The 14,212-nt window shown below is 37.1% G+C and overlaps 1 protein-coding gene across 1 annotated transcript; it reads left to right on the top strand.

Annotated features, from left to right (window-relative positions):
• Positions 1 to 579: 579 nt before the first annotated feature.
• LOC141552443 (lymphocyte antigen 6D-like) lies at positions 580 to 5,407 on the top strand. The gene is made up of 3 exons (XM_074284668.1): positions 580 to 631; positions 3,628 to 3,735; positions 4,603 to 5,407. Exons 1-3 carry the CDS (start codon positions 580 to 582, stop codon positions 4,803 to 4,805), a joined length of 363 nt encoding a protein of 120 aa, XP_074140769.1. The 3' UTR covers positions 4,806 to 5,407.
• The last annotated feature ends 8,805 nt before the right edge of the window (positions 5,408 to 14,212 follow it).

Genomic DNA, 14,212 nt, shown 5'->3' on the forward strand with positions numbered 1-14,212 from the left:
TCATGGATAAGATGAACAAGAGTAAATCTGAATAAAGGAAGTCTGCATTAGCTGTAATGATCAATCCTTCTTTTACTTTTTATGTTTCTTAATCGTTGTATTAGAAGGAAACCTATGTGATTTAAAAATTATGACTTCTGCAACTTTATTACTGAGAATATATATTTGGACATTATCATGTGCAAACATTTGGGAGAAAAGGTGTAATGCTAGATATTATAATAGTTTGTTCTTGTGAAAGTGTTCATATAATGTTTAGAAATGACACCACTTTGATTACAAAAACAATTACCAAAAAAGTGTTGTAATAAACTGTTTAATGGAGGAAAAGATATTTTTCAATTCTGAGAGTGGATTGAGCATGTCATCCAGGGTTAATTTCTCTGACCTCTGGGCTTACTACACCTAGGAAGAGTCAGAGATAGAGTTAGTGAGAGAGAGGAGTCTTGCCATTTACCTTATGAGTCAGCCTCCCTTGCAGAGTTCTTTTATTAAGAAAGGAAGGAAAGAGGATGACCAACCCAGGTCATATAGTATAAAACCATCCCAGAGCTGGGCAGTTTCTACTCAGTGATCAAGATGAAAGCTGAATTGTGCCAGCTCTTGCTTCTACTGCTGCTGTTGGACCAAGGTAAGAGGTATGGGAGATGGGTGGATGGCACATATCCTAGGGAGGTGAGTTCCCATCATAAAAGCAGCTGTGCTATTTAGCTAGTGGTATGGTAGTCTAGGAATCACACTAAGGCCCCATGGTTCTAGTTGGAATATTATGTCCTGTCCTGGAGACTACATTCAATAAATTGATAAATTGGAAGTTGTCTAGAGCATAGCTTGTTAAATTGTGGGACTGTATAATTAAACATAGGAGTCAAGAAAAAATTGGCAGTTGTAAAAGGTATCAAATATTCTGCCAAGATTGAATTCTTTTATTTTTAAATTTTATTTGCTGAGGCACTTGGGGTTAAGTGACTTGCCCAGGGTTACACAACTAGGATGTGTTAAGTGTCTGAAACAGATTTAAACTCAGATTCTCCTGACTTCAGGGCTGGTGCTCTATCCACTGTGCCATCTAGCTGCTACCAAGATTGAATTCTTTATGTAAACATAAACAAGGATATCAGTCTTATCAATTTTCAAATTTACTTTAGTCTTTAATAAATGCTATTTTTATATGTATATCAAAGAATTGTTTTAAAATTAATTTCTTTGTGATTTTTTTAAAATCAGTAAATATTTAATTTACATACCTATTTTATATATCTTGTATATTTGGTGTCATGTAAAATTTTCTCAAGCAAAAAGAGACTGTGAATGGAAAAAGTTTAAGAAGCCCTGGTCTATAAGGTGATGAGTAAAGGAGAAATCCTGCTATGTAATAACAATAGCTAGTATTTATATAAGCTCTTACTATGTGCTAGATATTGTGCTAAGTATTTTACAAATATTACTCTCCACTCTAACCACTGATCTCCATCTACCTGTTCCCATGCCCACCAGCTACCTCATAATTTCTGTATCCCATGGAGCTTTTTTATCCCAGTCCCCTAGATCTGTTGTCCTGTTCCATTCCTTTCCCTTGTTGTGCCTTACAAGATGACATAGACTTTCAGAATTAGAAAAGACTTTTGAGGATATCTAGACTAACTTGTCACAGAACAGGAATCCCTTCTCCAGAGTTGGTCATTTAGCTTCTGCTTGGAGATTTCCAGGTAAGGGCATGTTCCCTCTCCTCAACTGTCCCCAACTGGAGTCAACTCATTTTACTCCTGCCAAGTTTTTACTCTTTTCATTTTATAGAAATTTATAGAAATTGAAGGAAATTGAAGATCAGGAAAGGAATGACCTGATAAGGTCAGGCATCAATTCAAAGGAAGAATTAGAATTGGAACCATAGGGTTTTGGAATTGAGTTGCTAGAGTGTTCTTTCTACCAGTCTAAGATAAATAAATTCATAGATGGGGGCAGAGAGTATCTTTAATGCTTCTTTCCTATTCATACTAGTAAAGCAACCAGTTGAAAAGAATTCATTGAAAATATCTTCTCTAGAGCCCCAAAAAGCATTAGGAGGAATAGAGATCTGAAGGAGAGCTCAAGTCAGATACATTTCCCCTCAATGTTAAGAAAGCACTTTAACAATTATACTGACTAAAAATGGAGGGTTGCCTTAAGAGGTTACCAAATTAATAGCTCCTATTTCTATAGCTAGCACTTTACAGTTTGCAAATGGCTTCTTTCCCAAGAGATGCTATCAATATTATCACCTTCATTTCCCACTCAAAATGCCATTTTTATATGTATACCAAAGTATTGTTTTATAATTAATTTCTTAATTAATTATTTTAATTAATTTAAAATTTATTTTAATTTAGATTTAAAATTACTTTCATGGAATGTCAGAATTTGAGGAAATTTTTTTTCCCTTCATCTTCCTGGAGGAACTTCTGGTGTGGAAACTTCCACCATTGTTAGGGCATCTCAACCAGAACTGAAAATCCTAGAGAACTACTTGGAGAATACTAAGAGAGGGTCAATACCTTGTCCATGATAACGTAGCCAGCAATTTTCATAGGAACAACTAGAGTCCATATCTTTCTAACTCCAAGATTTGTGCTCCATTCAATTTTATCACTTTAAAAAATCCATTTTTATTCAGTTTTTTGAATAAATTTGTATTCAATTTTTAATCAAGTTTATCAATTCAATGCATCAAGGATTTATTACACATCTATCATATTCAAGCTACATGCTAAGATCTAGGTATACAAATAATGTATAATTATAATTAATATAACATAACATTAACAATGCTATATTATAATAATAAAATGAAAATAGCTAACATTTATAAAGCACTTTAAGCTTTTCTTTCTTTTTTAATTTATTTTTTAAATTTTATAATTATAAAATTTTTTTGACAGCATATATGCATGAGTAATTTTTTTTTATAACATTATCCCTTGTATTCATTTTTTTTCAAATCACTATAAGCTTTTCAATGTGCTTTGCAAATATTCTCTTGTTTTATTCCTGTAACAGCCCTAGGAAATAGGTGCTCTTATTCCCATTTTACATATGAGAAAACTGAGGAATATAAATTAAGTGACTTGACAGGGTAACAGAACTATTAAGTGTCTGAGATTAGATTTGAACTCAGACCTTCCCCACTTCTCTTCTAACTTTCATTCCTGCTCTTAAGGGGCACACATTCTCTATTCCTTTATGTAGTAAGATTCCCACTGTTGATGACATAGGAGTTCATATTATAATCTGAACTTCTTGAAGGCAAGGGCTGATTGGGCTTTTTTTGAACCCCCGATTGTCTGACTCTGGAAGCACTTAATAAATGCTTGTTAACTGATTTATTGACTGAGATCATGATACAGAGGAAGAACATGGACTGTGGAGCCAGAGGATCTGAGTTTAAATTTTGCCTCTGATATTTACAATTTATGTGATTTTCAGTAAATCACTGAACCCCTGTAGACCTTTCCTCATGGCTTCTGGGCTCTTCCTCAGATTCTAAGCCTAGTATTGAAGCTATTATGGTGCCTTCTCTTTCTCCACTGGGATCCCATGCTGCACCAAGGACAGACTCTGATTGATTCACATGTTTGTCTCCCATTGTAGCCTCCATCGTGCTGGCCTTGAAGTGTCACGAGTGTATAGGGATTGGTGACTGCCTGAAGCCTACAGATTGTAACAATCTAACAAAATATTGCTTAAACACGTGGGAAAGTAAGTATCTACCTGGGGACCAGTCCCAAGGGAAGGGAGGGAAAGTATGGGTTTGATTTATAACTATTAATAAAGATATTTATTCATATAATTCATATATTATTCATATACTTACTAATTATTACTTCTCTCAATCTCAGTTTCCTCATGTGTAGAATAAAAGGGCTCGACTCAATGACCCCTAAGCTATCTTCCAACTCTAATATATCATCCTAGGATCTACATTGGCTTAATACTTAGGGAAGGTGGTCTTTGTCAACATGGTGCTGGGGTTGGTGCACTGGGAAGTCCCTGGCTTAAACTATTTCTTTCTCTACCCTTTCCCCTGGCCTTTACTGTGGGGACTGAAATTAAACTCTTCAAAGATCATCTCTTAAGAGTCAAGTCCTTGAGGGCCCCTAAAAATCACCCAAAGTCATAGGCACCTTGGTCAGGTCAACAGAAAGCATGGCTAGAAGAATTCTAGCACCATAGATTAAGTAGCATTTAGGGTCCAAATCTATGATCTTATGAGCAAATTCAACTCCTTCATTTTATAAATTTCCATTGGTTACATGCCTTAGATCAGGTGAAACAGACCTAGATGGGTACTTCTAGGGCCGCTATAAAATGACTCCTTCACCTCTTCAGACTCTGAATATCTCCCATCTATGCTTGTATGAAGCTCTAGTCCCTCCGTGTTTCTTTCCCTCTTCTTTTGATCTCTCAATCTCTATTAAGTCCTAACCTCAGCTCTAGCTTGCTAGCATATGTCTTGTGGCCCCAACTTCACCACATTGTGTTGTCCACGCAGGTGTAGTATGCATGGTGTGTCTCCTGTGGAGGGATGGAGTCCAGGGTTCCATCCTCATTCTTTCTTGTTTTTAGCTCCTCCAGGTGAGAAGACTTGGGTCATCAAGGCTTGTGCTTACACCTGTCCACCTGCCTTAGAAGAATATGGTCCTTTCCCAGCTACCTGTTGTAGGACAGATCTCTGTAACAGTGCCCTGACCATGGATCTCAATGGGTTTCTTCTCATCGCCTGCCTGTGGACTGGTGTCTCTGCAGCCTTGTCATCAGCTGGTCTGTAATAAGCTGGTCTCAGCCTTGGAAAAAGCATGATCCACTCTCTTCAGCCCATGGGAATACACATACTAACTCGAACCTTGGGAAGATTCCTCTATAACATTGGTCCAACAAGTTCGTGCTGCTGGATGATGTCAAGAAATTGCTGAGTTATTTCTCAGTTCTCTCTCCTTTATTGGATGGTTGCAAAACTCAATATGGACTTCACTCCTGTTGTCCTATTCTCTTGACTATTATCCCAAAGCTCACAATGGGATAGATATCTCCCCTAAAAAGTAAGAAAGAATGGACATAAAAGAGACAGAAGCAAGTTCAAGGTTATATACTTTCATCATCATGAGAGAGCTTTGAAGGTCCTATATCTCCCCAAAGGCTTTTAGCTGAGCTTTTCAGACTTTCACCTCTTGTTTCTGAGAAACCGTGCCTTTGGTGGTCGCGTCACAGCTCTGGCTCATATTGAGCTTAAAGTTCTTGACAACCTCCAGATCTTTTCTTCAGAAAAATGCTATTTTGTTTTAAAATGAAGTACTAGAGCAGAACCTATTATATTTCAGTCAAAGTTTTAAAAAAGGGAAGCAATTATGATTTTAGATAAAACAAAAGCAAAATTAAGTCTAATTAAAAGAAATGGTTAGAGAAATTACATTTTGCTAAAAGGTATGATAGACAATTTCTCTAATAAAAGTCTCATTTCTCAAATATGTAAGAAAGTAAATCAAATTTATAAAAATAAGATGCATTTCTCCAGTTAATAAATGATCAAAGTATATGAATAGATAGGTTTTTTTTTTTTTAAGGAAATCGGGCAGTAGGTGGCACCAGCCTTGAATTGAGAAGGACCCAAAATCAAATCTGTTCTCAGACACTTAACACTTCCTAGCTGTGTGACCCTGAGCAATCACTTAACCCCAGCCTCAGATAAAAGAAAAAAGAAAAAAAAAAAGAAAAAAGGAAATCAAAATTATTTATAATTATATGAAAAAATGCTCTAAATAACTATTAGGGAAACACAAATAAAAAAACTCTGAGGAGCCACCTCACATTCAACAGAAATATCAAATATTGGATGGAATGAGAACTATAGGTGCACTTATAAACTGTTGGTGGAATTAAGAACTGGTCTAGCCCTTCTAGAGAACAACTTCTAACTATGCCCAAAGAGCTATAAAACTGTATACTTTGACCCAATAATGCTATTACTATGCTTGTATTCAAAAGATATCAAAGGAAAAGAACTTCTGTTTTTTTTTTTTTTAATATTAAAGTAGTTCTTTTTGTAGTGGCAAAGCATTAGAAATTGGGGACTTAACAAACTGGCTTGTGATTGTAATGGAGCTCTATTATGTTATAAGAAATGACCAGAGGAGTGACTTCAGGGGGAAAAAAAAAGCCAGTAACAAAACTTTGCAAGACCTATGTGAACTGATGCAAAATGAAGTGAGAAGGATTGTGAAATCCTGTTGTGCAATAACTACAATGTTGTAATGATGATTAATGTAATGATCTGAGACAATTCCAGATGATTACTGATGAAAATATACATTCCAACTTCAGAGAGAGAACTGATGAACTCTAAAGACCAATTGGAATATATTTATTTCTGGCCATATTTATTATTTATTTAAACCTCCCCCCCATCCCTTTTTTTTTGGTTGTGATATAACTAATATGGAATATGTTTTGCATAATTTCATATTTATTAAATATCAGTTTGTTTGTTTAGTGGGTAGAGGAGTGGTGAGGAGGGAGAAAATTTAGAGATCAAAATTTAAAAAGAAAAGAATGTTAAAAATAAATAAATTTTAAAAAGAAAATGGTATTTCTTCATATCTGTCTTGTCTTGTCCTTCTGTTATTGATTATTTGAGACCAAGCATAAGACTTTACATTTATCCTGATTAAATTTACTTCCTACTAGAGCCAATCCCAAGTTCTAGACTCTTAAGATGGTAGATTCTGGGAGGGAGTAACCAACAAGGTCAGGAAGACCCAAGTTTTCTTGAGAATTGACCTATGGAGGTACATAGGGCCACTGGGGCTCAGTCTTGGATTTTTCTTTTTGGTAGTCTTTGGACCGCACAGCAGAATCCTACTTTCAGTGAACTCCTTTTGTGACTGAGGATGGATTAAAGAGGGAAAGAGTTGAGCTGTGAGAGAAAGTGAGGAGTCCTTCTGAACTAGGCTGAGAGCCTGAGGAATTGGCAGTATCTGTTACCTTTAACAATAACAAGGGAATTAGGAATGGGGAGAATTTAGGAGAAAACGTAATGAGTTTAGTTTTGGACATGTTGAGTTTAAGATAAATAGATTTGAGAACTGTCAGCACAGGGATGATATTTAAATCTAAGGGAGCTGATAAGATCACTAAGTAAAAGAGTTCAGAGGGAGAAAAGAAAAGATCCCGTGGGAAACAGAGAGAATGATTTTGATGGAAATCCAGTAAATGAGACTGAAAAGTGTTCAGATAGGTAAGAGGAGAACCAGGAGAGAATAATGTCATGAAAACTTAAAGAAAGTGCATATGAAGAGAGGAGAAGGTAGTCAATAATATAAAAAGCTGCAGTGAGATCAAGGAAAGTGAAGATTGGGAATAGGCCATTGGATTTAACAATTAAGAAATCATTGGGAAATTTAGAAACAGTGGTTTTGGTGGAGTGATAAGGGGTTAAGGGGAGAGAAAATGAAAGTATTTATTATAGATGGCCTTTCCAAGGAATTCATCACAAGGAAAGAAAAGAGATATAGGATGATAGCTAATGGGGATGGAAGGGTCGAATAAGAGCTTTTCAGGATGAGAGACATGTGGTCATGTTTGTTGACAGTAGGGAATGAACAGTAAATGGGGAAATGTTGAAAATAAGTAATGGAGTAGGGATAACAGAGTGGGTAATCTTTTGAGGGAGCTAGGATAAAAATGGGATCTCCTGAGCAGGTAGGGGAATTAGCTTCAATAAGGGGCAAATCTACCTCAGGACAGAGGATAGAAGAGGAAGTCATCAGAGTGATAGAAGATGAGGAAGAATGGAGAAGACATAGCTTTAGATTAAAGGCCTTGATTTTTTTTTCTATTACATATGAGACAATTCTCAACTGAGAGGGTGATGAGGGGGAGTCATGGGAAATTTGAGGAAGTACAGTAAGTTAGACAGTAAGTTAATAACAAAAGTAGAGTAGGATTGTCAAGCACCAATGACCCCAGTTGAAGTTGTGTGATTTTACTTACTTTCATGTGGAGGAGAGAAGATGAATTGTGGGAATGACTCAAGTTTGAGACTTAGCAGGGTTCAATTGGTGAAATGATAAGGGGACTAATGACTGAAGAGAGAAGGCCAGGGTAGAATTGAATTGGCTCACTAGGGTGTAAAGATGAAGAAAAGAGGAGAGGATGACTGAAGAAGTGAGTGGGGAGAAAATAATGATACCAAGAAAAATCATTATTTTTGAAATATAAAGCAGAGCTAAGGAAGGTGTTTTGTCTGGTGGTCCTGGGATTTGTCCTTGGTCTTGGCTGGTTGTTCTTTCTCTTCCTTCTTTTCTTTCTTCCTCTTCTTGACTTTTTTATAAGGGGCTTTCAGATCTTCAAAGTATGTTAGCTATATTCAATCCCTGCAATTTGGAAATAGGAGTTAACACACAATTCACTTTTGAGCACTTAGCTGGTGAAGGTCAATATGGAGAGAATTCGGAACAGATTAATTATACCATGACAATATATGAACAAATTGCTAAGGCTGCAATAAAAGCTTGGGGTGTCCTTCCTGGACAGAAAGATCGTGGAGAGGCTTTCACTAAAATACAGCAAGGTCCCAATGAACCTTTTGCAGATTTTGTGGGACGTTTGCAAACTGCTGTCAAAAGAACTATTGGAGAAAATTCAGCTACAGAAATAATGACCAGACATCTGGCTAAGGAAAATGCCAACGAGATTTGCAAAAGAATTATATGGGGATTAGACAAAGATGCTCCTTTAGAGGAGATCATAAGACGCTGTGCTACAGTGGGAACAAATGCTTTTTACACCCGGACAATGATGAATGTGGAAAGACAGGGTCCCTCCTGGCAAGGGCCTTCTAGAGAAACTCGGCGATGTTTTCAATGTGGAAAAATTGGGCATCTAAGAGCTCAGTGTAGATATGGAGATACAGTGAGAAGACAGGGTGAGAGAAGACCTAAAACCCCATGTCCAAAATGCAACAGAGGACTCCATTGGGCATCAGAGTGTAAACTAATTCAGGGAAATAGGATGAGGGGCCCAGGTCCAGGGCCCCAGGCAAAAAAGACTTGGGGCATGATGGCAGCTGATGTTACACCTAAAGAGCCTTTAGAAGGCCAGGACTCTGATTTAATCAATCAGCAGAAAAGCAATCACATGGCAGAAAGGGATTACCTGATAAGTGAGTCAAAAGGCAATCAGATAGCAAGAATGGATTACACTTGGGGAGAATACAGGCCTTTTAAACCAATAGGGGTGTGTCCAGTGCAAACAATTCCAATGTAATTGCCAGATGATGAGAAGAGATTTAGAAAGTGGTAAATAGAAGGTAATAATTAGATAGGTTAACTGCCTAATAGATAAATAAGGAACTTAACTTGTTAAGGGCTAAACCAGGAATCTCTTATAGCTGAAATGGGGCAGATGTTAGCTATATTCAATCCCTGGACCTCAGCCGACTCAACCCCAGCCCCAGAAGTAACCTCAGCTCCACCCCCATTCAGGAGTGGTACTATAGAGAGTATAATCAACATAATTGAGGAGCAGAGTTTACTTGTAACCTGGGTACAGATTGCTAAACTCTTGGCTGCATTAAGACACACATCCCCTTGGTTCTTAGAGGAAGAAAAGATAGATGTAGATAAATGGAAGCTAGTGGGATATGAAATGAAAGAATTTCAAGCAAAAAATGGGCCTCGTTCAATTTCTGCAGAAGTATTTTATATCTACAACATAGTTCAATTAGCCTTAAACTATCAAGCAAGTTGTAGGAGAAGGAAAAGTTCTAAAAATGAACAGAGGAGGAAGTGTGAGGAAAAAAGGAAAGATCAAGATCTTTCCCTAGAGCAAGAGGATTTAAATGAGGAATTATGGTATGATTCTCTTGAAGAAGCTTCAACCCTGCCTAGAGAACAGATTATTGACAGGCCCACATCAACCCCACCTTCAGAGATGGAGGAAGAAAGAGGGGAAGAGGCAGAAACACAAACAAAATTGCCTGTGAAGAAGCCTAAGCCTATGACAAGATTAGAAAAAGCATTGGTTAAAGCTAAGAGAGAAGGACAGGATATAAGTGATTTTATACATGCATATCCTGTGATTGAAAATACTGACTCTGTAGGTAAAAAAAGGAGAAGATATGCACCTTTAGATTTGAATAAAATTAAGGATTTGAAAAAAGGTTGTACCCTTTATGGGGCTACATCAGCTTATGTCAAAATGTTACTAGATGGTTTGTCTTATGAAGTCCTAACCCCGAATGATTGGAAATCCATAGCAAGGATATGTCTGGAACCTGGAGAAAATTTATTATGGCTTGCGGAATTTCATGAATTATGTAAAAAAAGTATTTTAACTGTATTATATCAATAAATGAAGCTAGGGACACCAAGGAATCAGATTTGTAGCTCATAAGAATTTGTTATGATAGATAACAGTAAGATAATATTTCAAAAGACTTAAATGATGGGTAGACTATAAAGTGGTGAAATTTAATAAAGGCATAAATATAAAAGTCTTATATATTAATGCAAAGAACCAACTGCAGAAATAAAGGGAAAGGGAGGCCTGTTGGTGTACAAATCTGGGGTTTTAGCTTACCACAAGCTTAAAATTGTCAAAAATGTGTTATGGCAGCCAAAAAAAAGCCAAACCAAGTCAGAACTGAATCCAGAGAGACACAGATTGAATCCCAGGAGATGAGTGGTTAATCATAGGTGGAATATAATAATATCCAGTTCTTGTTATCACATTTAAAAGGGATGTTGATAAATATGATCACAACCAGTAGAAGACATTATAAAACTTTGCTTTGAGAGGTAGTGAGTAGTGAGAGGTGGTGAGTAGATATTCAAGCAGAGGATTCTGCCTTTTCTCTTTGGCTTGCTACTGAGTAGCTTCCCTTCCTTGGATGATCCCATTACCCTTTTTCTACTTTTCTATCCCTATCTGAGATCCTGGTTTAGATGCCAATTAGGACCAATTTTCCTACTAAAGTGGAGCTGCTGTCATAATAGTGACATTGCTCTGAATATTCTGCTTTTGGGACAGCATGCCATGTGGATGCTCTCTAGCCCCTAAGGACCTTGAAATGGATGGTTCCAGGACTTTCAAGAAGTCTAGACGGTCACCATTGTTATGAGCCTTTTTGGTTCAGGAAATTTTACCTAATTTTTAAAATGAATGTTTGCATATTCTATTCCCTCTTCATTCTCTGGTCTAGTTCCCTAAATTAGAGCGAACTGTTAGAGAAAGCAGGGATTAGAGTTTATTCATTACTACATAAGGTTATGAATTTTCTATAAGAAATAAAAATAACTCACCAAATTAGGTCTAAAATTAAAGAATTAGGAATGTTTTAATTCATGGTGGGAGGGTAAGACATTCATCTATGATAAGCAGAATATTATTTGCATCTGATAGGAAGATAATTACCATAAAGATTGACTGGACAATCTTGAAAATTATGATCTATCTCCCTCAGGGAATTTTAGGATTAAGAAGATATCTGAGCTATCAATGGTCTGTTGTCCAATCAAAGTTTTCCATTTTCCAGACTTCTGTTGCCATGGAAACCTCCCAGAGTTGGCAAGAAAATCAATTTCATGATGCTGGTCCAGTGTAGCCCAGGCATTCTGGAGTGTGTGACTCTGGGCTTTACGGGGCGCTCTGTGATCAGACATGAGAATCTGCTATAGTGAAAGCAGAATGCAGCAGCAAGAACATCGATCTAGGAGAGAGCAGGCTAGGGTATTATATTGTCTGCATCTTACCATTGACTTTCTGAGATTCAGAGCCCTTTCTAGTTACCTAAAGAGGCTGTAGTAATTTATTTCTAATGTCCCTTTAGGTTTTGACATTCTTTGCTTTCTATTTGAAGGATGTTTCTTCTTATGATGATATTCTAACTCTTTGTGCATTAATTGCTGTTCAGAGGTAAAGATCTTATTATTGAATTAACTAGCACTCAATAGCTCTTTTTCCTTTCTAATTCTTTACCTCCACCATGGTCCTGGGTAGCCAGTTTCATAGAGAATTTCTTAAAAAAAAACTTGAGTCATTCTGTTCTTCTGAAAATATTCCATCTTCCTGACCATCCAAGGGAGCTTAAGGTAGAAGGGAAAGAGAGGGGTTCTGTGGCCTCTGGGTTATGAGGAAGGTTGGGAGATGACCGAGAATCAGCACAACTGTCTCATTGCAAGACATGGCATAACAACTGGTATTAATCTCCTTGAGCTCTTCTGTCTAGGGAATAGAATGACAAGTTTTTATACATGTCTTAACTTAAAATTTTCCATGTGTGGACAAACTGGTTGTGTTCTGAAGGGAAAGAGGGAAAAACTTTTTAAAGTCAAAATAACAGGGATGAACAAGGCCTCTGATGACCACAGAGGACCACAGAGCTACATGCCTCAGTGAAGAAAATTCTGGTCCTGGAGTCCAAAAGATCTGAATTCAAATCAAATCTTAGAGACTTCCTAACTGTGTGACATTGGGTAAGTCACTTAACCTCTGCTTGCCTCAGTTTCCTTATCTATGAAATGGGTTAATAAAAGCACTTACCTCACAGAGTTGTTTGGGAGGATCAAGTGGGTTAATGTTTATGAAGCTTGTTCTAGATTTTATTGTTATTGTTATTATCATTATCATTGTTCTTATTTTCCCTTCCTGGATCATGTCCATTTTCTCTTTCTAGTCTTCCAAGAGGTCTGGGAGGTAGGTAGGATAGAGATCTAAACTCCCATTTCACAAATGAAGAATGGAGACTCATTAAGGGAAGTTCTTGCCCAAAGTCACATGATAATTCAGTGGAAGAGTTGGGACTAGAATTAATGTCAAAAATCCATTGAACTTAACATTTTTGGGGTATGCTGATCCCTGTGTTTGATGCTGGGAAAGATACAAATTTTGTTCAATATAGTCTCACTACTTTTAAGGAGCTTGCAGTTCATGAACTACCACAAGATTTGTATTTCCTACTGAATTTGAGTTAACACTTTTACAAGTAAAGTTCTATAGTTGTGTGTGTGTGTGTGTGTGTGTGTGTGTGTGTGTGTGAGAACAAACATAAGTATCTATTGACCTCCCTTCAGAGAAAAACTCAAGGCCACTTTTTGAGCATCTGACTGATATTTCTCAAGCATCCCATTAATACTGCTTGTTCTTTGCTTTTTTGTTTTCACCCCTAAAACTAACTAAGAAGGTCTTCCCATCTTTACCCTATAATAACTTCATAGATAAAATCTACAACTGGACCTTGACAACCTCCTGGAACCATGGAGAAGAACCTTCACATCCTTCTTGTCATCTAACCTGAATAAATCAGGGAACATTCTCTTCGGATGTTCTCATTCCTTTCAAACAATTACTGTGTTCAAATACTTTAAAGCTTATGTTGAATCATAATCCTGGAATTCACTTCTCTCTCCCTCCTCCTTCCCAGATGGAATCTCTTAAGCTATATCAGATATGGAACCCCTATACAAAAAAAAAAAGTAAAGTTGGGAAGTCACAGAAATGTAGTTTGGGGGCAATCAGATTTGATCTGCTCCCTTTGGAGACACATTTTGAAGTGACCAGTACTCTCAATCCCATTTCTAGCCTGATGCATAGATAGTCCTTAAATAAATCTCCTTTGGACACAAGGACCATTTGATGAATTTCCTTTTTTCCTTTCCCTACTGTAAGATTGTCTCCTAATCTGTCATTTGCCACCAAATGAAGGAATTGAAATGAGTAGAAGAAGCTGATGAAGTCCTTTCCTCATTTTCAAATTCCTTAAATTCAGGGATCCATAGTCCCAATTGTTTCAGTGAGTGGCTCTGATTTAGAATCCCAGCTCAGAAGGAGATAGTTTGAACATCAGGGACCATTATCATTCCAGCTTCATGAGGGAGGGAGAGGCCGTGGTTTGGGGCTCCCAATCCAGAATTTAATCTAGAACTACAATAAGATAAAACACTTGAATTGTCTCTTTTGTGTGGACCCTCCTTTTTCTTATTATTCTTAAAATTTTGTTTTCTTCTTTCTTCCCAAATAAAGCTTAGAAAATGCATCCTTGTGTCCTAGACTCAGAGCATGTGGATATGAGGTGGGGAGACAAAGGGAAGCAGGTGATTGATAGCTGCTGGAATTAGTCATCCACTTATTATAGCAGTAGGGGGGAAAGTAAGTAGAAATAGGGGACACACACACACACAGA

This window comes from Sminthopsis crassicaudata, chromosome 1 (genome assembly GCF_048593235.1).
Source record: "Sminthopsis crassicaudata isolate SCR6 chromosome 1, ASM4859323v1, whole genome shotgun sequence".
NCBI classification, from domain to species: Eukaryota; Metazoa; Chordata; class Mammalia; order Dasyuromorphia; family Dasyuridae; genus Sminthopsis; species Sminthopsis crassicaudata.